The 24,053-nt window shown below is 37.9% G+C and overlaps 4 protein-coding genes, 1 long non-coding RNA gene and 1 pseudogene across 5 annotated transcripts; all 6 read right to left on the bottom strand.

Moving 5' to 3' along the window:
- Nucleotides 1-10,391: 10,391 nt before the first annotated feature.
- LOC116198928 lies at nucleotides 10,392-11,356 on the bottom strand. The gene is made up of 2 exons (XM_031529199.1): nucleotides 11,152-11,356; nucleotides 10,392-11,053 (listed from the first exon to the last, which is right to left on the bottom strand). Exons 1-2 carry the CDS (start codon nucleotides 11,282-11,284, stop codon nucleotides 10,653-10,655), a joined length of 534 nt encoding a protein of 177 aa, XP_031385059.1. The 5' UTR covers nucleotides 11,285-11,356; the 3' UTR covers nucleotides 10,392-10,652.
- A 1,915-nt stretch (nucleotides 11,357-13,271) lies between these two features.
- Nucleotides 13,272-14,957, bottom strand: LOC116198888. Its single transcript, XR_004155416.1, has 2 exons — nucleotides 13,884-14,957; nucleotides 13,272-13,580 (listed from the first exon to the last, which is right to left on the bottom strand). It is a non-coding gene; the product is annotated as an uncharacterized LOC116198888 (long non-coding RNA).
- A 1,150-nt stretch (nucleotides 14,958-16,107) lies between these two features.
- Nucleotides 16,108-17,257, bottom strand: LOC116201434. Its single transcript, XM_031532674.1, has one exon. The coding sequence runs from the start codon at nucleotides 17,148-17,150 to the stop codon at nucleotides 16,431-16,433; it is 720 nt and encodes a 239-aa protein (XP_031388534.1). The 5' UTR covers nucleotides 17,151-17,257; the 3' UTR covers nucleotides 16,108-16,430.
- Nucleotides 17,258-17,648: 391 nt separating this feature from the next.
- Nucleotides 17,649-18,673, bottom strand: LOC116201435 (putative germin-like protein 9-2). The gene is made up of 2 exons (XM_031532676.1): nucleotides 18,121-18,673; nucleotides 17,649-18,021 (listed from the first exon to the last, which is right to left on the bottom strand). Exons 1-2 carry the CDS (start codon nucleotides 18,520-18,522, stop codon nucleotides 17,791-17,793), a joined length of 633 nt encoding a protein of 210 aa, XP_031388536.1. The 5' UTR covers nucleotides 18,523-18,673; the 3' UTR covers nucleotides 17,649-17,790.
- A 311-nt stretch (nucleotides 18,674-18,984) lies between these two features.
- LOC116201433 (peroxidase 60-like) lies at nucleotides 18,985-20,830 on the bottom strand. Its single transcript, XM_031532673.1, has 4 exons — nucleotides 20,552-20,830; nucleotides 20,099-20,278; nucleotides 19,837-19,996; nucleotides 18,985-19,683 (listed from the first exon to the last, which is right to left on the bottom strand). The coding sequence occupies exons 1-4, from the start codon at nucleotides 20,774-20,776 to the stop codon at nucleotides 19,265-19,267; spliced, it is 984 nt and encodes a 327-aa protein (XP_031388533.1). The 5' UTR covers nucleotides 20,777-20,830; the 3' UTR covers nucleotides 18,985-19,264.
- Nucleotides 20,831-22,007: 1,177 nt separating this feature from the next.
- On the bottom strand, nucleotides 22,008-23,056 carry LOC116200540 (annotated as a pseudogene).
- Nucleotides 23,057-24,053: the final 997 nt, after the last annotated feature.

Genomic DNA, 24,053 nt, shown 5'->3' with positions numbered 1-24,053 from the left:
TGCGGGCCCATTTTACTATTTGTATTAATAACTTATTAATGCTTCAGCTTCCATTTACAAACATTATTACGGTAAATTTCAAATTTATGCTAGATAATGTGAAGTCTAGTCTCTTTTTCTTTTTTCTTTTTTTACCTATACCCTCTTTTCATAGATAAAAATTCTACCTATTTTCCCATCTAGGATTTACATATACAACACATATCACTGTCGAGTAAATTTCTTATGAGTTAAATATTTTGATTCCGAAAAGGAAGGGATGGGATTAGAAATTTCAAAAACAAGAACTGGGTTGCGATACATATGAAAGAATATACAATAATATTCTTTATCAATGGGAGGGAATAAATTTAAGAATTCTATTCAATAGATCATGAGAAAGTAATTCATGTAAAATATATCATAGACATATAATCTCAATTATCAATCAGATGTCGTTTGATTTTGGAGTAAAATTCTACTCCAAATTATTATTTCCTTAATTCAACAACATAATCATTACTTTTTATTTATTTATTTTTCTCTTATTTTATAATGCTAACAGTGATTGTTAAAATTAATAAAGTAAAGTTTAATATAATTTGAAATAATGCTTAATTCCATATCAAAATTGTGTATATTTATTTACTAACAAAATAACAATAAGCGATTGGCATCCCAAATTATTATTTTTTTTAAAAAAAAGAACCAGAAGTCCAAACCTAAACTTCAGTGGTCGGTCACTAGAAGTCTTAGCGGTATCTAGCAACCTCGAATGAGGTGGTGGTGAGGTGGTGGTGGTTGGCAAGGCTTCTGCTCTCTGTCTCATGAAGTTGAGATCCCAGACTAGTGATTTCTGGGATCTATATTTCGGAAATGTGGAGGTCTCGTCTATGGTGATCAGCCTGTCGGTTGATGTGCCCCACCCTATACCGATTCTATTCTCGATTTTACTTTTTATTTATTTATTTATTTAGCTTTTGAAAATCATTATAGCTTTTTTTGGATGGAAACAGTGAACGGCAGAGCTAAGATGAATAAACCGTCTAATTAACATTGAGGATAAGGAAAAAAAGGAAAAAAAAATCTTTACCTACTCTCAATTGTCGGTCCGACCTTTGATTTATCGTGAGCTATATGTCATATTAAAAATTCCGATTACTGGAAACACGACTGTCTGCTGTTTGATCAAATGATCTATATGGCTTAAGGAATAATAATGAAGTTGCTAATGATAGCGACAAGCTCATTATCCGCATTTGAAGCAGTCCTCCGAAGATAGTTTGCCAGCGTTCATAGCAACCATTGAATAATATATAACTTAAGGAATCTAATGCAAATGAGATGAAAAATATATTCTTTTCCAAAGTTCATATCAAAATTAAAAAGTAGTTATCACGTTTTTAAAAAAATGGAACTTGTTACGTCGTCTACATATATATTAAAACTCTCATTAAGGATCGCACATTGAAAAAATACAAAAAAGGTGTGTTGAACTCATTAGTTATTAACTTAAATTTTTGAGTTGTTCTTGATTTCAATCACTTATAACCTATATAAGAAATTGAATATGATAACAGGAGTAGGTTTTACGAGTTTGTATAGGCTCATCATACGCTAGAGCCCAGTGTCTGGAGCTGCCAATAGCACAGATATGATATTATTTATTCTTGAATCTATTGCGTCACATATCCTAACGTTGACATATATTCTTAAATCTGTCTCAATATCATTTTTTTTGTCTGAAGTATCATAACGTTGTTAATTTGATGTCACAATTTATCTCCGAGGATAGATGGTAAAATAAAAATAATAACGTTGAGATAAAAAAAATTACATTAAGATAAATCTAAAAATATTTATTAATGTTTGGTTATATAATGCGACACGCCCTTTATCCTCTGGGGGACATGGGGGGACATGCCGGTTTCTATCGGCGTCGCCTTTGGTGGAAAAAGAGAAGATTGGATGGGGAGGGGGGTGGCCACGCGGAGCTTGTGGGGCCTATTTTTACGTTTACCTCTTCTCTTCTCCTTTGCGCGTTTGTAGTTTTTAATTAACGACCCTTTCAAGTACGTCATCGGGACCCGGCTTCCCGCCACGCCCGTGGATATGGATATCCATGTCTGACCAATCCGTTCAAATTCAACTAATTAGTTAGGCACAATTGATAATTTCCGGTCCCCGGCGATTTTCTTAGATGCGCGAATCATATGAAGGTGAAAAAAATGATCGGGATTAATTTCATGGCGCTCTTTCACTATCAGAAGTGAAGTGGGTTTCGGGTTGATGACGAGGGTTCTAATGCTCTTTGTTTTCTTCTCCTTATGCTTTACTAGAATTTGAGCATGTGAAGAAAAATAAAAAATATTGAACCTTTCAAACCATTTCTATTTCAATGCAATTTTTTAGTTTTCTCAGTGCCTTAGTAATATATCCAATCTGCTAGCTGTATCGAACCCAAATGCTTAACTGATATTATTTCATTAAAAAGTATAACTAAAATAAAATTCACTATCAGAGGTTTTAGAAAAACGTACAATATTAACAAAAATAAACACTAGAATCCACTTAAAATGGTTTTAATATGGGGTTGGATTTGCAAGAAATGCATCCAAGCCAATGGGACTTTTCTAGGTCATAATTATCTCTTTAAATGATAAGAAAAAGTATAAAAACCCTCATTATGATTAGGATCGGGACAAATTGTACCATGTCCTTTTATTAGAGATAATTAGCTCCATATGGTATACTCCGTTAACCATAGGAGGTTACGGTGTTAGTTTTTTTCTTTCTCAATTTTAGTGCTCAATCTTTAACCTATTCATTTTGATTCTAAATCTTTTTTCTTTTATCATTTCTATCCTCAACTTTTCTTTTCTTTTTTCATTTTAGTCCTATAAAGAAAATTGAAAGAGAATGAGAGGTCGGAGCCGCCAATCGGCAACCCCGACCCCTGCACCGAGATCGCTGACGTCCTCTTTAGGTACCGTCGACCTTGATAGAGGGGTCAGTGTCGCCGATTGGCGGCCTAAACCCCTGAATCGATTGGGGACTCCGAGTTGGAGTTTCCAATCGATTTGCAGGTTAGGGCCGCCAATCGACGACCCTAGTCCCTCCATAGAGGCCGCTGGTACCCACATCATGACAATTAGCCCCCCGATTGATAGCCCTGACCTCTTCTTCCCTTTCGATTTTATTTTTAGGACTAAAATGAAAAAAATAAAAAGTTGAGGATATAAAAGAAAAAAGATTTAAAACCAAAATAATTAAAAGGCTAAAGTATGAGGACTAAAAATGGAAAAAAAATAATGTCGTAACCCCCTATGGCTAATGGAATACACCATCGGGGAGCTAATTGTCCATAAAAAAAAGCACATTATGCAATTTTTCCCAACCTCAAATCACAAGAGGGTTTTTTTATACTTTTTCCTAAATTATATTAATTAATCGAACTGAAAATCTGGTTATAGTAGTGTTCTATTCCGTGCATTACACGGGTTCATTTTTTATATTCGATTATCATTTTTGTTGTAATTATTTACATTTAGAAAAGCTAATTTAATTTGCTTATTAAGAATAATAACATTTTTCATGGTTTCAATAAAATTACAGTACTATTCTAGAAAAACTAGAGTAATTTTAAGTTCAAATTAAAGTATATATCATGATTTAATAATAATTTCTAACTGATTGTCCTATGATTGCACGACTTTGTTTTATTAACATATTTTTTTGTTTAAATTTTCTTTCAATTATTAATGGATTTAGATATTTGTAACGCAATATCTAATTGCATTTGTTGCTCTCGAGTACGTATAAATATTTGTATTTACAATAGGTACTTTATTATATCTTTTAAGTGTTTTTTAATTATTAAGATTGAAATTAATTTTACTTATATATAGAAATGGGTTATATTATATTTATAATTATAAAAATAGAATTTGTATTTCTATGATTTTCAATTGCATTAATTAAATTGAATTTACTGTTTTCAAGTCAATTTTACTATATGCATAAATATGAATTCTTTTCTTTAGAAGTACTTTTATTATCTTTTCCATGCTTAGTTTTTATTTTAATTTTTTTGATAATTATAATTTAGTTTATTTCTTAAAAACCTAATTACAACCTATCTTTAGTTTTAGGAGTTGATTCTCATCTAATTTTTTCTTTTTAAAATTAGTTCGTTCTTTTAAAAAAATAATATTAAGAGCGCATTTGGTGGATTACTAGTAATTAAATTACTAACCATGCACATTCCCACTAAGGTTAGAATTTACATTTCCACCCCCTCCGTGATAATTTACATTATTACTCAAGTGGGAATGTAGATTACCATGTCCAAATTAAATATGGGAATCATGTGGGCCTAGAAAATTTAAGTTAACTTTTTTGGGAATCCACATAGATTGTCATGCATCAAACACCGCCTATGTGGAATGCCATAGATAATTGAATTTGTTGCACTTGAATACGTATAAATATTTGCGTCTACAATTCGTACTTTGTCATATCTTTTAAGTATTTTTTAATTTCTAATATCAAAAATGAATTTTTTTCTATTTTCAATTGTATTAACTCAAAAACATTTATTGCTCGTCAAGTGAATTTTACTTATATATAGATTTAACTTTGTTTTTCTCATAATGTGGTTATGATATTCCAACTTATACTCTCAAAGCGAATTGAACCAGCTTAGTTCAGTTCTCTTCGGCACGTTTTCTCGAACCAAGTTAAACAACGCCCACACTTCTTCTCTAAGCCTATATTCCTTCCTTGCTAAATATATATATATATATATACATATATATTATTCGAATTTTAATTATATAACTAGGGGCAAAGCCGCGTTTTGCTGCAATAGTTCGATCACAATGCGGGGGTATTATATATTTGTATTACTATTTCTAGTGTTATTATATTACAATTGTTTTTGTTAAACACCATTACATTGTGTTAAGCACGGAATATTAAATCTCCCTGAAACCAAAAAGCTAATTCAACAATTTCAATTAGCTTTAAATACAATACTTTAGTTTATTAATGAAAGTTCCAATGATTGGATAATACATGAAATATTTAATATATATATATATATTAATGAAATTTGAATATTAAAAATATTACTAATTTTTATTTATAAGTATCGGGGTGGAAATCTATTTAAACAAATTAAATTTCTTACTTATTCTTTATGTATTGATAGGTAGAAAGATTCAAATAAATAGAGAAAATAAGTTAGTAAAAGGGAAGATCGAAGAAATGAATTGTGTACTTATATTTAGTACTTTTAATATTACAATCTTATCATCTTTATTCTAATCACAAATATTTTATATTAACTATATTATTTATATATTTGTATCGTTATTTCTTGAATTATAATACTATACTATAATGTTTTTGCCACACATCTATGCTATTGTATAAAATACCAAATGAAACATGTGGAACCAATTTACTCCGACAATATTAGTCCAAAATATATGGATGCTTGATTTAATGAAATTAACCGATTTCATAATATTATTCTTCTTTTAAGGATTGATTAGTTAAGATCTTATAATGTTTTAATATATATGTATATATGTAGAGAGAATAATGATAATAAAGTTTTGTTTAAAAAAAGTAGAAGAAAGAATCGTAGGATCAGTGAGAGCCTGAGACATTATAATTGAAAAATATTATAACATTATTATAGCACCAAATTCATTGTTTCATTCTCCACTAATTTTATATAAATAAAAGTTATGCAAGTATCATTTTGAGAAAAATAAATATGCAAGTGAGTATCAAGATGATACTCTTTATTCTACTTCTGTCGGACATGATATGTTTGCTAGTTCCACGGGGTCAACGGAAGCGAAAAGGAACAGAAATTCAAAATTTCCTACCCGTGAAACTAATTCCAAGACCTACTAGAAGAATAAGAGTAAATAAAAGCGTACCTGGAATATTTAAAGTTGTCGACCGAGCGTCCCACGCGTGACGCCTCTACTGGTATCCACACCGACTTTGTCGACGAGTTTTCGAGATCGGCGGTGCTAGCGACCAATACTCGAAAGAAATACCGATGCAACACCCGAAATTTTTAGACTAATGGACCTAATTTGAATTGAACAATTCAATTCAAATTATTTATACTTTATATGCATACACATATATGCACGCACACATATATGTCTCTGCACATATAATTATATGTGTGTGCTTTTATATATATAAAAGTATATGCATATACACACATACATGCATACATTCACACACACATTATATATATCAGTACATGCACACTATCCCCTTTATATAAGCAATATGGGGGGAACAAAATTGAAGTTCCCACCGATGTGGGATTAGCATTAAATTGCTCCTCACATGACATGTGTCCATACACATGTCTATTAACATAAAAGCCATGTGTCACCGTATTAATCGTGCATCAATTTTGGTCCATTTAATCTAATAAATCGAGTCTAATTAATCGACAAATTTAATCTCATTAAATATCCGATTAATCGGTTGCACCATAAATCATCTAATCTCAATTAGACGTTTTTATTATTTCAAAATATCTCGTCAATTTAGTCGTAGTGTGTGACCCTGTAGGTTCCCAATTACGTTGATAATAATATCGAAATCTCTATTTCAATATTATAAACAGTGAGCGGCATCTAGCAATGTATCACTGTTACTCAAGTAATCGGAAAGTCAATTTCTCGACGAACCTTGTGACCTATATTACTGTGTAATATAATCCATTGTCCTCTATATCTCTATTGAGCCCAAGGCATGGTCGATGACATCCTTGTATGGCTCAATATCTCTCTTTCTTGGTTTACCGGGTAAGTCTATCAGAACAAATGAGCTCGATATCGTTATATCGACTCATTTGGGTATGCATACACTTTTAGACTTAACCACCAAGTGGCCATGAGATATCACTCCCGTTTCGTAGGAGGGACAAATCCTATCTTGGTCACTCACATTCTTTTCCATGCTTTGTGGCATACCCAATAACTATCTTTATAACCAGCCTGTTACGGTGGCGTTTGACAGTATCAAAATATACGACATTACATGTAGGAATCTATGGTGACCTCAAGTCAAAGGACCATTACACTATAGTTACTTTGAGATATGCTAATGACAGTCACGTAACAACCCATGTAGCAATCTCATGGCGGATCAGTCCAATACACATTACTCTTAATGTATACATGTGGTGTGATTTGATATCTCCATATCCATGACCTGTGAGACTTGGTCATCAATCAACATCCACACTAGTCTAACCGTATTATCGTTGTCCTAATTAACGATAATACTTTGACTATGGACATTTAGGAATAATGTTAGGTAATTATAGGATCTCACAATCAAATCACACTTGATGCCTATTGAACATACTATTCCAAGGACATTATTGTGTAAAATCATATTTAGCGCAATCCACACAATAACAGATATGCCTCGTAATATAATGAAATAGATATCATATTACAGAACTGATTATAGATTGCCTCTAGGGCATACACCAATTCCCAACAATGTTTAGTTAATTTACATGGGTAAATTACACTGGTGGTCCAAAAAGTTTTAATAATGTATCAGATTGGTCCAAAAAGTTTTTTTTGCTACTTGATGGTACAAAATGTTTCAAATTTGTAACATGATAGTACAAACCGTTATCTCGCCATTGACGTCGTCATCTCGCCATTGACATGGGTGGACCTTTAAGTTAATTAAAGAAATATTTTGTACCATTATGTTACATCTGTAAAACATTTTAGACCATTAAGTGACAACTTCAAAAGAGTTTGAATCATCATGTAACGTTCCACCAACTCCTATAAACATATCAGAGCCACGTGTTGACCACGTTTCGGCCACGTCAGCTTCGCTTAACGGTGTCAATGGTGAGATAACAGTTTGTACTATCGTGTTACACTTTTAAAACATTTTGTACCATCAAGTAGCAAAAAAAACTTTTTGGACTAACTTGATACATTAGTGAAATTTTTTGGACCACCAGTGTAATTACCACTAATTTATATATATTTACGATACGTTAAGTTTGCAAGTTTTTTGGAAGATGCATGAAGAATAAAAAAAAAGGACAAAGATGAAAAGCATTTAAAGTTTGAAAGAAAATGTTAAAAATGAGGGGAAAATGGTAATAATAAAAAAGGACTAAGACATATTAAGTTTGAAATTTTCTTAGAGGATGTGAGAAAAAAATCAAAATAAGGGATAAAAATGAAAAATATTTAAAGTTTATAGAAAAATGTTGAAAAAGGGTAAAAATGAAGTACAGGTGCCCTCATTTCCTTGCAAGGAACATAAACAATAGTTTTAGTTGCAAAATTGAAAAAGTTCAAAAAATAAATACATTGGGTCGTTTTGAAAATTTTAAAAAGTTTGGAGTAGAAACGGCATCAAACAAAGATAACAAAATATACTATATCGAAATATTTTTAAAACTTAATGTACCAACAAGTTATCAAAAAAATATTTTGGACCAACTTGAAATATTTATGAAATTTTTTAGACTATCGGTGCAATTAACCTTTATATTAATTATTCGTTATGATATAGTTAATGCAAGGGCAACTAATTGTGAGGCCTAACAAATTGTGGCGCCTAAAGCAAGGGCTTTAATAGCTTTTCCCGAGGGCCGCCCTTGGTTCCAAATATAAATTTTTTTGCATTTGTAGCAGCCATTACTAGAAGTGTGTTCTTTGGGCTTGAGTTTAGGCAATTCGGCTCATGTGAATTATACTAGGCCAGTGGTGCTACCTGACGAGGCCAATACTTGCTAGTTGTTCAATTTTTTTGAATATGTTCGGGTTGAATATAAAAGTCTAAATGTTGCGTAGTGGAGAAAGAGATGTCGCCACTATTACTGTCACCATTTTTTTTATAAAAAATAAAAAGCTCTTCTCTCATACTGAAAATATTCACGTCGTAAGAAAGTTACCTTTTAGTGAGCTGGTACAGTTCAATTGGATTACTTCGTGATCCATTAAAATTTTGAATATTAGAGTGTATACTCAAATTAATGGGCTCCTTTTTTATTTTATTTTTTTCCCTGAAAAAAGCAAAACTGAACTTTTGGAAAAAAGGATCCATTAGGGTACAGAGTCCACTGTTCACATAGAACTTTTTTTATTTTATTTTTTTCCCTGAACTTTTTTTCCGGAAGTTGAAGGGCTCCTTTTTTATTTTATTTTATCTTACTCTTTTAAGCATAGATAATGTTGTAAAAATGCTAGATGTTCGCATTCACATATTGGTACCGGATGAAGTGCTGGCTTGCTATATATGGACAATAATTGCTTTTCTTTTTTTTTTCGATGGGTAAATGGGGCGAAAGCTCGAAGAAATTAAATTAAAGAGCGGGCAAGGAAGCCCCTAAAAATTGCTTTTCAGGTTGTACTTCCGGACACGGTAAGGTCATGCTTTTTGGGAAATCCTCATGTCGGTAGACGCTAGGAGTGTGCACGGGTACCGGGTATACCCAGAATCGGTTGAAACCTACCCTAACGGGTAGGGTCCGGGTAGCTCGTATTGAAAATAGAGTAGGTTTCGGATATTAAAATTAGGAACATGTGAAAATCGGTTCCGATTCCGATTCCTGCCTACAGGGTATCCGGAATCGGTTATTTATTAAAAAAAAGAAGAGGAAAGAGTAAAGTTACTATCTCTTCTAATGAATCAGAACAAATGCATTTTGTTGTGTGAAATCGTATTATGGATGTTCAATTTTGTCGATGGATTGATGAGACATATTATTATTTCATTGTTGTGGATTAATCTAAATTTTATTGATATTCTATTTAGCGTGATTACTGATTATGTATGTAACATTTTCAATTTTATTTAGCGAGAGAAAAAAATTTACAGGTTCTAACAGAGTATCCGAAACCTGTGATATAATACAAGTTTCGAATAGATTTCGGTTCCATGATTCAACAGGGTAGAGTCCGATTTTAAAATCTTGAAACTTGTCCCTACATGGTAAGATCCGGGTATTATGAAAAATACATAATATTCGAAATCCATCACCCTAGTAGACGCAGTCCTCAACATTTGCTATCGGACTCCGTTAGGTATGCTTTTCAATCTCAAGAACAGGGAGATTTTCATGGAGTGGCTTCCACTAATCGAAGTTTATATTCTTCAAATATCGATCCTAGCATTATTACGCATTGCGGACGATCCATTAGACACGGTAGTTACGTCAATTTAAAGTTTCTTACTTAAATCGAGTGTAGAGAGAGAGATGGGGCATTTTTTAAAAAATAAAAAATTTATAAATTATTTTTTTAGCTTTTAAAAATTTTAAATCAAACGAAAACGAAATCATAATTTAACTATGAAATCAAATGTAGTGTTAAAGTTTTTACTTAAATTTAACAAGCTTCAACTATATCTCTCTCTCTTTATATATATATATATATATGATTTTTCAACCTGCCATCACAGATATTACATCCTAGGATTGCCCAAGAGAAACCTCAGTAAATACCACCTAAGATATCTTCAACAGTCCATTCCCATAAACATATGACTTTGTAGGAAAACTACTAACACAACACCACACATGACAAGGAACCTTAAAAAAACATTCTTAACTATTCGTCTCACAGTTTTTTAAGTGACATTACTTAAGGGATTCCTATGATGGGGATGAACGGCGCGTAGTAGCTCGTCGGAGCCAAGCCCCACTCCCTCGGGACAGGCAAGTCGACGGTTTTGGAAGAGCCAAACTTGGCAGAGTCTCCGCAGTTGGAGGCCTTCTCCTTAGGGCAGGCCATGGAGACGGCGAGGGGAGTCGAGGTAGTGAAGTAGGAGCGCCCTGCGTTGTCATGGGCTTTGACTATCTTCGAGACCATGCTTTTCCTGGTGGCGTAGAGCGGGCGAGGGCCTCCTAGGACCTTGGCGAGGCAGTTCGACGAGGGGAGTGAAGTGTGTGCCGAGTGGAGTCCGGTCTCGAAGTAGCCGTTGCCCTTGGTGGTCGCTGTCACGAGCTTCTTGATCTTGTCGCACTTCACCAGGACTTTGATTCCTGAAACATTAAAAAAAGTATTACTTCTTGTCACCATTTAGCACACATAAGGATCCTAAACCGGTGCGCTTAAGAAGAATCGGAAATGAGAAGAGGACCTGACAAGCCAGTCTTTTGATCATGGCAGTCGAGGCAAGAAACCTTGCCCTTCAAGACGATGCAGGTCGAGAGCTCGACACTCGCCAGGGCGAGAGCGAAGAGAAGCGCAGCTACCGCATGACGGGGAGCCATTGAAGCAGAGACTCGATATGCTACACCTTGTTGACAGAAATGAGAGGGTGGTTCGGTAGGGAAAGCGGTAGCACCGAAGCTCATATATAAATGATATAGGAGATGGTATGGAACATGGCAGTGATAAATGAGGGGACCCGAGTCCTGGTTTTGTTGGTTGGAGGGTCATTGAAGTGCAGTAAATATCCGGTTTCCGTAATCTTTTTTTCTTGGATTCTATCGGATGAACACAATTTCCACCACGCGGCGGATGCAGACTCACATTCGCTCATTCTTTCATCCGGATCGAGTGGAGAGGGTTGCATCCAGCACATTGCTAGGAACATTTAGTGCATCTCGCGTTAACGTATCGGACAGCCCTCGAGAAGTTAAATCTTTCCCGCTAATCGGGATTGGGTTTTCCGTCAATTATTGGAGGTTTCGTGTTGGCCATGGAATTCATTAGAACTGACTTGCCATTACTGAAGAACAGAAGAGGAGCAGGTTTTCTGCAGGAACAAGGAGGACTCCCCACGAACTTGAATCGGTTCAAACGGTACGATGTTTCTTTTTCTTAAGTAAAGTCTCGAGTTTTAGCTTTGTGAACAAAAAAAAAAAAAAATTCAAGCTGTGAGAGCTTTATCTCTTAATGAATCTACTCGACTAGACTGAATTAGTTGAGATATAATTAAACTTTCGAATATCATGATTCAAAAAAAAAAAATCCCTCGCTGCAGGGAGTTAATGAAGAGGTCAGAACAAAGTTGACAATTGAGGAGTACAGTTCCTTCCAATTATTTTGATCTGATCTCAGAGGCTTTGTTAATGGGCATTTTAATGGCCTGAAGTTAATTTCCACGTCTTGCAAATGGATCGGCTTTCATGTCTTAATAGTACCACTCGGATTATTTTGAGTTCGCTTTGATCCTTTAATTTTTTCATTACCAACACTTGACTATCTGAATTTTTAAAATTGAGAATTTAGTCCTTGAATTTTCAAAAATCATAACAAAATGACCATTTTGTTATGATTTTTAAAAATTCATGGATCAAATTCTCGATTTTGAAAATTCAAGTAGTCAAGTGCTGACAATTGAAAAATTAAAATACCAAAGTGTTAGCTGACTCGATTATTTTCTATAGTCCCTCGCTCGGGAACCCTTCAAGGGTTCCCATCCTTTCCAAAAGTCACCGTTGGACCTGCCTAAGGGGCAGATCTCAATATCACTTTAAGTTAATCCGCTAGTGATGATTGTGAGTGGCCGTATGAAACCCGTATTATAGAGAAATGTCCCTTGACCAAATCAATTACAACTTTCTGATTGTTCAGTTAGAATTGTTCCAGCCTACAATGTCGGAAGTAGCTTTCCCTTCCATATGCAAAAAGAAAATTCTACGGTCTCTCAATTAGATCGTCGTTTAGCCTCTCGAGGCTGATAGATCAATACTTTAGTGGTGGTATCTATGTTGACCCAACGAGATGGTTCTGCTAAGAGACCGTAGAATTTTCCTCCGGAAAATGCAACCGAACGCATTTTACTTAACCCCCAAGGGGAATGAATGAGAAGATGAGAAATGTGATTGTAAAAAGGGAAAAAGGGAGAAGTGTCATTCGTGATTGTCAGCTCTACAGGTGAAGGCTCTCACGGGGAACGCGGTTGTCATTCAACAACAAATCTGTAGACCACCCCACCATTTACAACTTCCTAACCATGAGATCTCTTGCATAGATTCGATTTTGACCCCAAAACGACATTCTGGGGCGTTATTTGTTTTGCAAATGGACGACAAAAGAGGTGCAGAAATTTGTTGCCTGGACCACTGCTTCAATTTTTGGGATGAATAATGGGATACCGATGCCGTATATGTCCTTTGCATCCCTTCCAAAGAAAAGTAAACAAGCATTTAACAACAGAGTATACTTTGATATGGGACTTTCCAGTAAAAGAAGAGAAGACGAGATTGAAAGATACTCCGTCATTCCTCGTAAAAGAACAGATGATCAAGACGCTGCAAAGCCAAATCAGACCCGTGAACTTAAGACAATCACAGAATTTACCAGCTGTTTTTTGCAAGACCACATTAAAAATTGGGTCGTAATAAAACTTTTCACGGGGAAAGAACGGGACGCCTCACATTTACTGGTGTAGGGCAAAAGAAGATTTAAGGACATTACACAAAGAGGAAAAAAGGGTACCATTGCACAAATTACATACTGGAGTTGGCCTTTCGAGGTTACCAGTCATGGAAGAAAGTCCCCGTCTTCCTTGATAGATCGGGCCCTTCATTAATGGCCTCTTATCCCCTTCCAGGTATACTGAATCAAGAAGGCAAGAGAATTCAATTCAGTTGGTAGGCTCAGGACAGCGGGGATTAATACGTCCCAGACCACACAACGATAAACCATTGATGACAACCAACATGTACGAAGATTTCCTTGTATACTACCAGCCACTATATCATGCACCATTGATTTAGCCCCGCAATTAATTGCACATCTAGTTAGTTATCACGAGGGAACAAAAACTTCTGATGAACACTCGACAGTTTCCCCAAGTCATGAAACTAGTAATAGTTAGTTGTCTTGTACAGGGGGCAAAGAGATGGAATGAGCAATTACCAATGATCACTCAGACCTCCATTTCTGGAATTCCGTCAACGGGTGAACCTTGGAGGGAATTTATGAAGCCGTCGAGTTAGAACAACATTGATACCTGAGCCTCCCTTTCTTGTTGTGGTTGAACTAAATGCAAGATCTTCTTAGGCAAAATGGCAAGTTGGGCAATTACCTTGGCAGATGTTAGGCTGGCTCCTTTGACAAGCTTCAACCCCACAAAAGGAGGACCAGAAGCATTCCTCCGCCGCTCTTGCATTAAAGTTGAACTTTACATTGAAAGAAACTCCATGTTGAGATCAGATAAGCCTCAAAATTCAGCTCTATGGCTCCTCATGTTAGATAAGGTGATAGTAATGCAACTATAGGTTCTTATCTTTCTCTGCACTTTGTCTCTAAGCAATCATAAATCTCAATAAAAAACCTAACCGTGTCACTAAAGATGGACACACTTGACAAGTCTAATAACTGATCTGAAGAAAAGGATGTAAGTTCCTCAAGTGCCTCAAATTCAAACCATTAACAGCTGAAGAACCCTAATTCCAAAACTAACCGTTGAAATCGGTTATCCTAGGCGGACCTACTTATTCACAATCATCTCAAATGCCATCAGTATTGGTGCTTTCGCGAATACTCTGGCGGCTAAATGTTCTTCCAAATGATCGACAGTATGTTAGGCAGAGGTTAAAGGAACATTACTTGTCACCTTCGACTTTTCAGGAGCAGGAAAACTTGTCAGCAGCAGCATGCTACAACATGCAGATTTTGCAATAAAATCCAGTTATCATATTATTTAAAGCAATAATAATAATTAGATTGAGTATAAGAAATATCCCCTTGAAAATGTAGCTTGGACCTGACATATGAGAGAAGATCAATGAAACAAAAAAGTTCTAACTGTTAAAACCACCCGATCAAGCAACAAATTGACATAAGGCAAGCTTTTCCCAGAAACACTCAGAGTGTGTTTGGATTGAGAGTTGAGTTGAGTTTTGATTTTAATTGATTTGTAATGATTGTATTGTTGAATTATGAAAAAAAGTGTGAAAAAGTAATAAATAATTGAGAGAAAATAATGATTAAGTAATGATTGTGTTGTTGAATTGTGAAAAAGTAATGAATAGTTGAGAGAATTTAATATAAAAAATTGAATTGAATGGTTAAAAATATTTAAAAAATAAAAAAAAGTAATGATTGTGATGTTGAATTGAAGATAAGTGAAGTTGAGTTGAGTTGAGTTAAACATTATTCCAAAAACAAACACACCCTCAATCTTTGATTCAACTCTTAATATACAAAATGCCTAATTGAGCAGTAGGTTTGCATAAGGCAATCTATATAAATAAAAATCTAGACATGTGGTTAGGTGAACCTCATCTAAGAATTAAAGTTGAAACATTGCCACCGGCAAACACCTTAGATGGCAATTATAAGTTTACAAATTTATGATGGACCTGTAAGATTCCCCGCTGTGAGCGCCAAGCAACAGCTTGTTTTGTTAGTCAAGTACTGCTGAGGCCAGAGTTCAGATGCTGAGAGTTTAGAGTGCAAGTTGATCAGGAATTATTTTTGCAGCGCACACATCTCTTGCAATATTCGATGACGAGACACGAGTTCAAGGTGTCATGCCATTTGCCATTTAGGGGGAAAAATAAAAAAGAATAAGAACTCAGTAAGCCTGTAATTCTTTTATAAGGCTAATGCAACAAAACTTCGTAGTGTCTTCCATAACCAGACTGGCGTTTCTTATGTTCACATTCCCATAAGACAACTCCTAAGCTCACACTGCCGACAACTTATTCAATAACACTGATGTGCTTGAAAGAACGAAGTAATAGCTCATGTTAGTTAGTGGTTACAAATGAGGTTAACAAAGTCCTTGGAAAGCAACGACGCCACCTCGGTTTTTCTTTGGCTGCTAGGAGATATAAATCATTTCTGCATACAAGTGTGAATTGTTAAAATCTAAAATGGTTAAAATCAGAAAGCACTCTCTCTGTCCCCACGACTATCAACTATCAAGTCACTAACTGGCTAACAAGAATGGGTAAATCTAGCAGATGCGCAAGTAATGTGAGGAGCCAGTAATACTAAAGCATGCGATCACCATCGAAAAACATAATCTCGCCATCCGAATGTGTTGCGCCATCAAATGCTGCATCAACTCTTACTCTTGTTATGTCGTATGTAGCATTAAAACCGTGCACCATGTCTGTTAGATCATATCCCGTTAAGAATATTATTTCAATCTCATGATGATTAAGATTGCAAAGCACACATCAATTCAGTAGCTATTTGGTTTGTGCAATGAATAGGGAAATGTTTGTATACTTCCAATTCGAATATCGCAACGACTTTGCGTCTACATGTATCGATCACTATGCAAATTCTAACAAACATTCCCACTTCTCCCATTTCTCATACTTCACCAACTTCCTCTGCGAACCCGAAATCACGGAGTAATCCGCTAATCTAACCATGACCAAAATTCCGCATAGGTTCATAATCTTTCGGCTAAAGAATTAAGAGGGAAAAGAAAGAGTGAGTTCCTTTTCAGTCAAGAAAACCTGTTTGCCGGAACACAGCGTTCCGAACCTGCCTCAGATCTCTCCCTTTAAGGGTCCTTCCGGCTCCTTCCAGGACCGAGCAAGAGAGGATCTGCGATTTCGCTAGGCTCCTCGCGACAATCTCGTGTGGCGGCAGCATCTGCCCGTCTTCGTCCTCGGCTCCGTCGACATCATCCTCCGCCTGGTCGAATTCAATATGCCGTCTCTGAGCGATGGCTGATCTGGGCATCACCGGCACGTTAACTGGGGCCGACTGGTGGTACTTCGCGGCTGAGAAGAGAGTGGTCCCCGGCGGCTTCGGGATGGTGGGGATCGGACGGGAGGAGGAAGAGGAGGCGGAGGAAGAGGAGGAAGGGAGGGAGGCCTTGTGGTTGAAGACGGAGCGAGTCTCGTTCTCCGGCAGGGCAGCGAGGATGCCGAAGCTATCGGGCGGGCCGAAGGCGGAACGCTGGTTCTGGCGGCCGTGGAGGCGGCGAGGGGTGGAGGAGGACGAGGAGGAGGGCGTGGAGGGCTGGCTCTGGGGATTGTTGGCGTCGAGGGAGAAGTCCCCGGCGGCAAAGATGTCGTCCTCGCTGAGCTCGTCCCCGGCGCTGCTGGAGGCTGGGCTAGGGTTTTGCGACGGCGCGTGGAGGAACTCCCCGAGGAAGCGGTCCGTGGAGGGCGAGGACCTGGCTCCCCGGAACCGGGTTGGCTCCTTGATGTCCATACCGGTTCGGGTCGAGCGACGGATCCGAAGCTCGCTGATGGAGAAGAAATGGACACAGAGAGAGAGAGGGAGAGAGAGATGGGACGATAGTGACGGCGAGGAGGGGGCGGGTGGCAGTGAGATGAGACTGTGTGTACTTGGCACCGTTGACCATGGAAACTGTGTGAGCGGAATGGACGGCTCTGATAATCTGAGGTAATGGACGGCCATGATGTGGCCGGGTTCGTTGTCAGTTTGACCGGTTAAACGAGGGGATTTTCATTTCTTGCACATAATCCCGTTTACGTGCATCCAATTCTAAGAGCCAGTCTTGCCGAATTATCAATAGGTATAACTTTCGATAACGGAGACGATCGGCTTCGGATAGATTCGTTTACCCAAAACTTTAATAAGTTGGTATATTTTATATGGTTCATTATATGAGTAAACTGAGTTGAGGGGAGCAGTGATAATAAATAACCATTCGATTGATGGGAACAATCAACATTACAATCGAACTGATAAGAACTCATTGCCTTATTATTGCGGAAACAATTTAGTTGCAGACTGAACTCGAACGACAAAATGTAATGTTAATCCTGATGCTAAGAATTATACCTGCTGCCCATTTGCATTTTGAATTGGATCCTCTGCTCTCTTCTCATGCCTTGGGTGCAAGGCCTGCCTTGAGGGCATGGATCGTGCCGACGTCGGTCTTGAACGACTTGGCCAAGATGTTGTCATCAATTCCGGTGGTGAACACAGTTACGGGGATCGACATGGTGCCTGCATTCGCGCTCCCGAACGCAGAGATGGCCACTGCCTCTTTCTGAGCATCAGAGTTGTACTGGAAGTGCAGAAGCCCCTTGGGGAAGATGAATATGTCACCGGCCTACGGACACAGACGCGGTTGAGGAATTTTGATCATAGGAAGTGCGTGGAACATTAGGAATTTTGTTAGATTCTGAGTCGCGGTTTAGTTTAAGGTTACCTGGAGAGTCTGGGTGAAAAGCTTGTTGGTCGAGTCCACGAAACCGACTTGGAGCGAACCCTCCACGAGGAACAGCAACTCCGAGGATCTCGGGTGGGTGTGGGGCGGGTTGGGTGTCCCGGCGGGGAACTGGAGGACCGCATAGGAAACGCTCTGGCCATTTAGTGCTGGGAACTCCGCCAAGCTGGCCTTTGTGACCTTGAATGTTGCGGGGAAGGGTGCCCCAGCAAGAGCCCTCATCCCCGTGAACGTGAAGAAGTTGCCATCAACTGGCGGGGTTGCGTTTGACGGAACCACAAAATCCGTGAGTATGTCCGCATCCCCGGCCTCGGAGAAATGGACCGCCACAAATGAGGAAGCGAGGAAAAGTAGGAAGACGACTGCAGGAGCGTCCCGAGCCATTTCAGATGGTTTCCGCGAAATGATGAGATGAGAGTTTTGGTAATTGTAGATTAGCTTCGAGGATGAAGAAACTCGGTCCAGCTAAGGTCGTACTTATATTGCCTGGTTGAGCAATGGAACAGATCTTCTTGCAGGCCTGCGAAGGATACAATACTGCAATTTAGGAAAGTACGATGACTTTTCTTCTTGTTGCAGTATGCATTCTGGTTTTTAATACAGAGACCTGTAAATGGCATTAAATTTGTCCTCATGTCATCCATCCCTATCAAGATCAGCATCTAATAGCAGGAACAGCAACACCAAAGATCGTAGAATATGCAAAGATGAATTTCTGGAAGAACATATGCACGGTGAACTTCGTGATGATAACTCTTAGCCGGAGATTGATCAGGTGTACTCTTTGCGTTTCAGCAGCTAGGTTCTTCGTGATATTAAAGTTTGGGTCGACAAAAATTTTCTTTGGAAATCACAATTCAGTAATAACTCGAAAACTCTACAATGTATAACGATAAGAAACTCGTGATATTGACTTATTATGTATAGTCAGATGGTAATAAAAGGATTACAATCGATCTTACAACATTACATCGCAAGGTAGAAACTTTGAAAAATCTCAAAAGCAAAAGCGGCAATTGATTACTTATCGGAAAAAACACAGGAATTGAATGGGAAACAACAAAATCAATGATGAGAAAATAAGCAAAATTAACTAGTTCAAGTATTTGATTCCTCTTGAAAGAAGTCACTTGCTCCTTGGAGGATTGACTGCACGGCAAGATTTCCGGATCTCACCGGGCGAGCCGCTCTGGAGAGCACCAAGCTTGACCATGGCCTCACCAAACTTGGTTGAGAAATCCAAGCTCTTGGCGATCTTTGACACAGTGGCGTTGGTGAGCCTGTCCAGAGCAAGCTCCTGGTCGATCTGTAGGATGCCCCGATGAGCCTGGAGCTGTTTGTAGTAAGAGTTGTCGACGGTCAATGCACTCAATTGGTTCTGGTCAAGGTTCACAGTGTTATCGACCTTAGATTTCTCAGGGCACCTAGATCTGAGGGTACGGACAAGGGCAGGGTCCATGGTTGGATCGGGCTTTCCGGTTTTCTGGAAGTTGTAGAGACGGTCTTGGAAGAACGAGCAGTGCGCAACCCCAACGGTGTGGCCACCTATAACCATGAATTTTCTCGAGCTATTTCGTTTAATAAGCGATAACTCTGATAACAATTAAGCTGCACGTCGAGATGTTTCATAATAGCTAGGTTTCCTACTAAATTGTGCCCCGAATATGTAACACTAAATCAGTTTAGAAGTAGACGTACCTAGAAGATAAACCATGTCAGTTACAGAGAGTCCCTTCTGAGCAAATGCAGCAATGGACTGTGAGACGGAAATCGTAGGGCCAGGAAGATTGACATCCGATGGAAGCGATACGAGCCCGTCTTTCCTTCCTGTCTGCACCAGGTACCACTTCCTTCCACTCTAGATTTAATTTTTGAAGCATTTGTCGATCGTCAATTTCATGTTAGATGATCGAGAAAGATATAAGCATACTTAATGTAAGAAGAGCAAGTTATAACGTACCAAGGACACAGCATCCCGAGTTGCCATCACGATGATATCGGCGCAAGAGACGACTCCCGGGCAGATGGCCTCCACGGCAGACTTGGCAGCATCAATGATATCGTACCCTCTCACACTCAAGTTTGGTGGAGCAGTCTTTTCGCTCTTTTCCCCGTCAAGCAGTATCGATGCATCGCATCCCTATAATTGAACCTATGTTAGCCTAGCATAATATACGTTATTTTCCTATGTAGGATGGGAAACTGATCGAAGTACGCATGCAAATCAACAAGACTATACACATTATAATTAAAGCAGCAAAATAACTAAATCCCCATGATTTCATAATTAATGTAGTTAATTTATCTTGGTATAGTTAATGCAGTTAACTATCAAGATTTAATTAACTCATAAAAAAATCAAGACTTAATTAACTAGTGTGCCTCTGCACTTGCTAGACTTAGTATAGCTCACATTGACAAAGCAGTCGTGAAACTGCAGGCGAAGCAGTGCCGCCGTGATGGTGGGGTCCCTGACGAATCGAGCCACCACAACACCCCGCACCACCTGCTCGATGTCGGCTATCCCACACTTCCCCCTGTAGAAGCCCGCCTCAAGGGCGCCGTTGCAGGGCCTCATGAGGCTCGCTGTGGCTAGAGCCAGGGCCAGCACCAGAATAGTCGTACGTGCCATTTTCATTTCCGCAACTATAATAAGGTATGTATAACTTTATATCTTATTGATTATGTTGGATTGTGAAGATGCGTAGTCTCGTATGAAGCTTTGTCGATTGTTTTTCGGAATTTATAAGGGAGAGAATGTGAGGTGCATATTGAACACAACATGTCACCGACCTGAGAACCAATTTCTAATTAGGGTCGAGTGCCCAGCACGATCGTCTGGTGCTTAATTTTGCATTTTGAGGCAACGTGCGGCCATCCAAGCAAACTTATATAATGTTTCTTGGTACAATATAATTATTTTGTCCTATTTTTTGAATTCCTACCATACTTTATTCAATCGACAAGAGGACCAACAAGTCATAACTACTACTAATTAGCATTTGATTTGATGATTTTATTGTATGAAATTACGTATTAGATATAGAAAATAGAATTAATTATGTTTCTCCCATTTACGTGGATTAATTAACCTTGGAATAATACATGATTACCAGATAACATAATAATTATTTAAAATTACTTGATACTTTGTATGTCCTGGGATTTGTTGATGTATTGAAGAAAAACTAATAGGATCACTACAATTAAAAGAAAATTTTAATTAGTGATTAATATTCGTTTCCGTATTTATTATAATGTGATTAATAATTTAATCCTTCATCATGCCGTGTCAAGTTAATATCACCAAAAAATTTCTCCTTCCTCATAGTTTCTTTTATGTGCATCCAGTTCGAAAAGTACAGTCTTACCAATAAAAGATGCTATATCAGCTTTCGAAGTGTTCGTTCACCCTATTTTTCAACATATACATAATTAGAATGGACTACGGAATGAGTTCACTATCACTTTCATTCTCCAATTTTTTTATTGCCGCCACTTGACTACACGAATTTTCAAAATCGGAAATTTGATCCTCTAATTTCAATTCCATCTAACATTTTAGTCCAACTGTCAAATGGCTAGAAGGAAATTTGACGTGGAGTTTGAACTTGCACAAACGGTATCAGATTTCCGTTGAGCCATTTGACGTTTGGATTAAAATATTTGACGGAATTGAAATTGGAGGATAAATTCCCGATTTTGAAAATTTGTATAGTCAAGTGATGGTAATTGAAAAATTGAAGGACGAAAGTGTAAGTGGACTCACTACTGTATTTACCCAAAAAAAGAGAAAAGAATGGATTATGGAACTCCAATTAACAAGCCGGAACTGTACGTTTTGGACAGTTTGGAGCTGGAAGAGGGAATTAGTGATAAACAGTCAATTGATTAATAGGAAACAATCGATGTTACAATCGAATCAAGAGGAACTGATGATCGCCAGCTTAATGGTAATGTTGACGCTAAGAATTATTTCTGCTGTTTTAATAGGATCCTTTGTTTTCTCCTCATGTCTTGGGAGAAAGGCCTGCCTTGAGGGCTTGGATCGTAGCCACCGTGGTCTTAAACGACTTGGCCAAGATGTTGTCGTCAATCCACCGGTGGTGAACATGTCACCGGGATCGACACGCTGCCTGCATTCGCGCTCCCAAATGTGGAGATGGCCACAGCATGTTTCTGTGCATCGCCATTGTACTGGAAGTGCAGAAAGGAAGACGAAGATGTCGCCAGCCTTATGGATGCAGAAACAGTTGAAAGGTTCAGTAAGGCACATTCCACAGGAAGTCAGGAAATTAGATTCGATGGCTTTAGTTAGTTATAGGTTACCTGGAGAGTCTGAGTGAAGAGATTGTAGATCGAGTCCACGAAGCCGACTTGGAGTGAACCTTCCACGAGGAACATCAATGCAGAGGATCTCGGGTGGGTGTGGAGCGGGTTGGGTGTCCCGGCGGTGAGCTGGAGGACCGCGTAGGACACGCTCTGGCTATTCAGTGCGGGAACTCCGCCAAGCTGGCCTTCATGACCTTGATTGTCGTGGGAAAGGGTGCCCCAGCAAGAGCCCTCATCCCCGTTATGAATAAATGAGGCCTTTGTCAGAAAAGGATATCAAAAACGTAGTGGAAGCGGAACAAATAATAAATTAAAATTTCATTCATTCATATATGTAAAATCGACATCCGAAATCTTATTCTGAATGTGCAATATCACTTTGCCACGATTAAACAATGCTAACTTGGCAATCTCATTAGAGTTTATCAAAAGTTACCTCATTCGCAAAATCTCCGCAAGATCGTCAAGTAATCGTCTTATTGAATAATGCCCAAGTGTTCGGCCTCTACCTTGTCCACACTAACGCATCTATCGCCAAGGGGTTGTTCGTCCTTGACTCGAACTCGTCTCCACAGGTCATCCACATGATCGGACTATGCTCTGGAGTAAAGGTGGAATGGGCGGTAAACTCCACGTTGCACGGGCAGTGAACTCCACGTGCAACTGGCGGCCAACAGAAAAACAATTTTGTTCAATCGGCTTTGAGAATGGATGCGGATGTCCCCATTTTGGTGTTGACCAGCCGTGCCCTTCTCTGTTTTGTTCTCTCTTTGGGCGTGAATTGGGTCATCTACTGACTTAGTCATACAGATATGTATATCACACATTTACCTATATATATGTTTATATATTTGCCAATTATCCCTTAGAATATTTAGCAATTAAATTGATTCACAATTAATTACAATTCGCAAATAAGCCTCAAAGACTTAGGAAGTTTCTAAAACCACCCGTGAATTATTTCATAACTCATATTGGTTCCAAAAGAGAAAAAACCGTAATACACTTCTAATATATAGACATTCTATATATATAGTAACTTTCCATTTAAGAACAATGTTATATCGAATATAATAATTCCTTAAACAAGTCCACCTCAATGTCGGATTTGACTTCGAGTTGTGCTAGCACCCGGCAATGATATTGCAATTCTAATCCGATAATTGATTACTAATTAACTGTCTTAATTTGAGTCAATTAGTTCTTGGCTCGATCACAATCTACTATATGCAACTAACTAGGTTCATCACTAAATGGCAATGAGACTATAATATCAACAACCTTGACATATTGAAAACTCCTTTCCACAACAAAAAATCACAATTTCCAAAATGCCCTTGGCTCTCAAAGATCATGAGTGATGCTTAGCAGCATATCGTGATAATTCAAATAGTGACGAATGTGCGATTAGGACATTCTAATGAACCTATGACCATATATACCATGCACTCGAGTTTTTCCATTGCAGATCTCGATCTAGCTAGTGTCATGGTTAATGTCAAACCTTATAACTGATAATATAAAATCTTTGAGCTTCCATTTAAGTCCAACCACCTTGGCCAAGGATTTCATGATCAAGATCA

Source organism: Punica granatum, chromosome 3 (genome assembly GCF_007655135.1).
Source record: "Punica granatum isolate Tunisia-2019 chromosome 3, ASM765513v2, whole genome shotgun sequence".
Classification (NCBI taxonomy): Eukaryota; Viridiplantae; Streptophyta; class Magnoliopsida; order Myrtales; family Lythraceae; genus Punica; species Punica granatum.
This window is presented reverse-complemented; position numbering and strand designations above follow the sequence as displayed.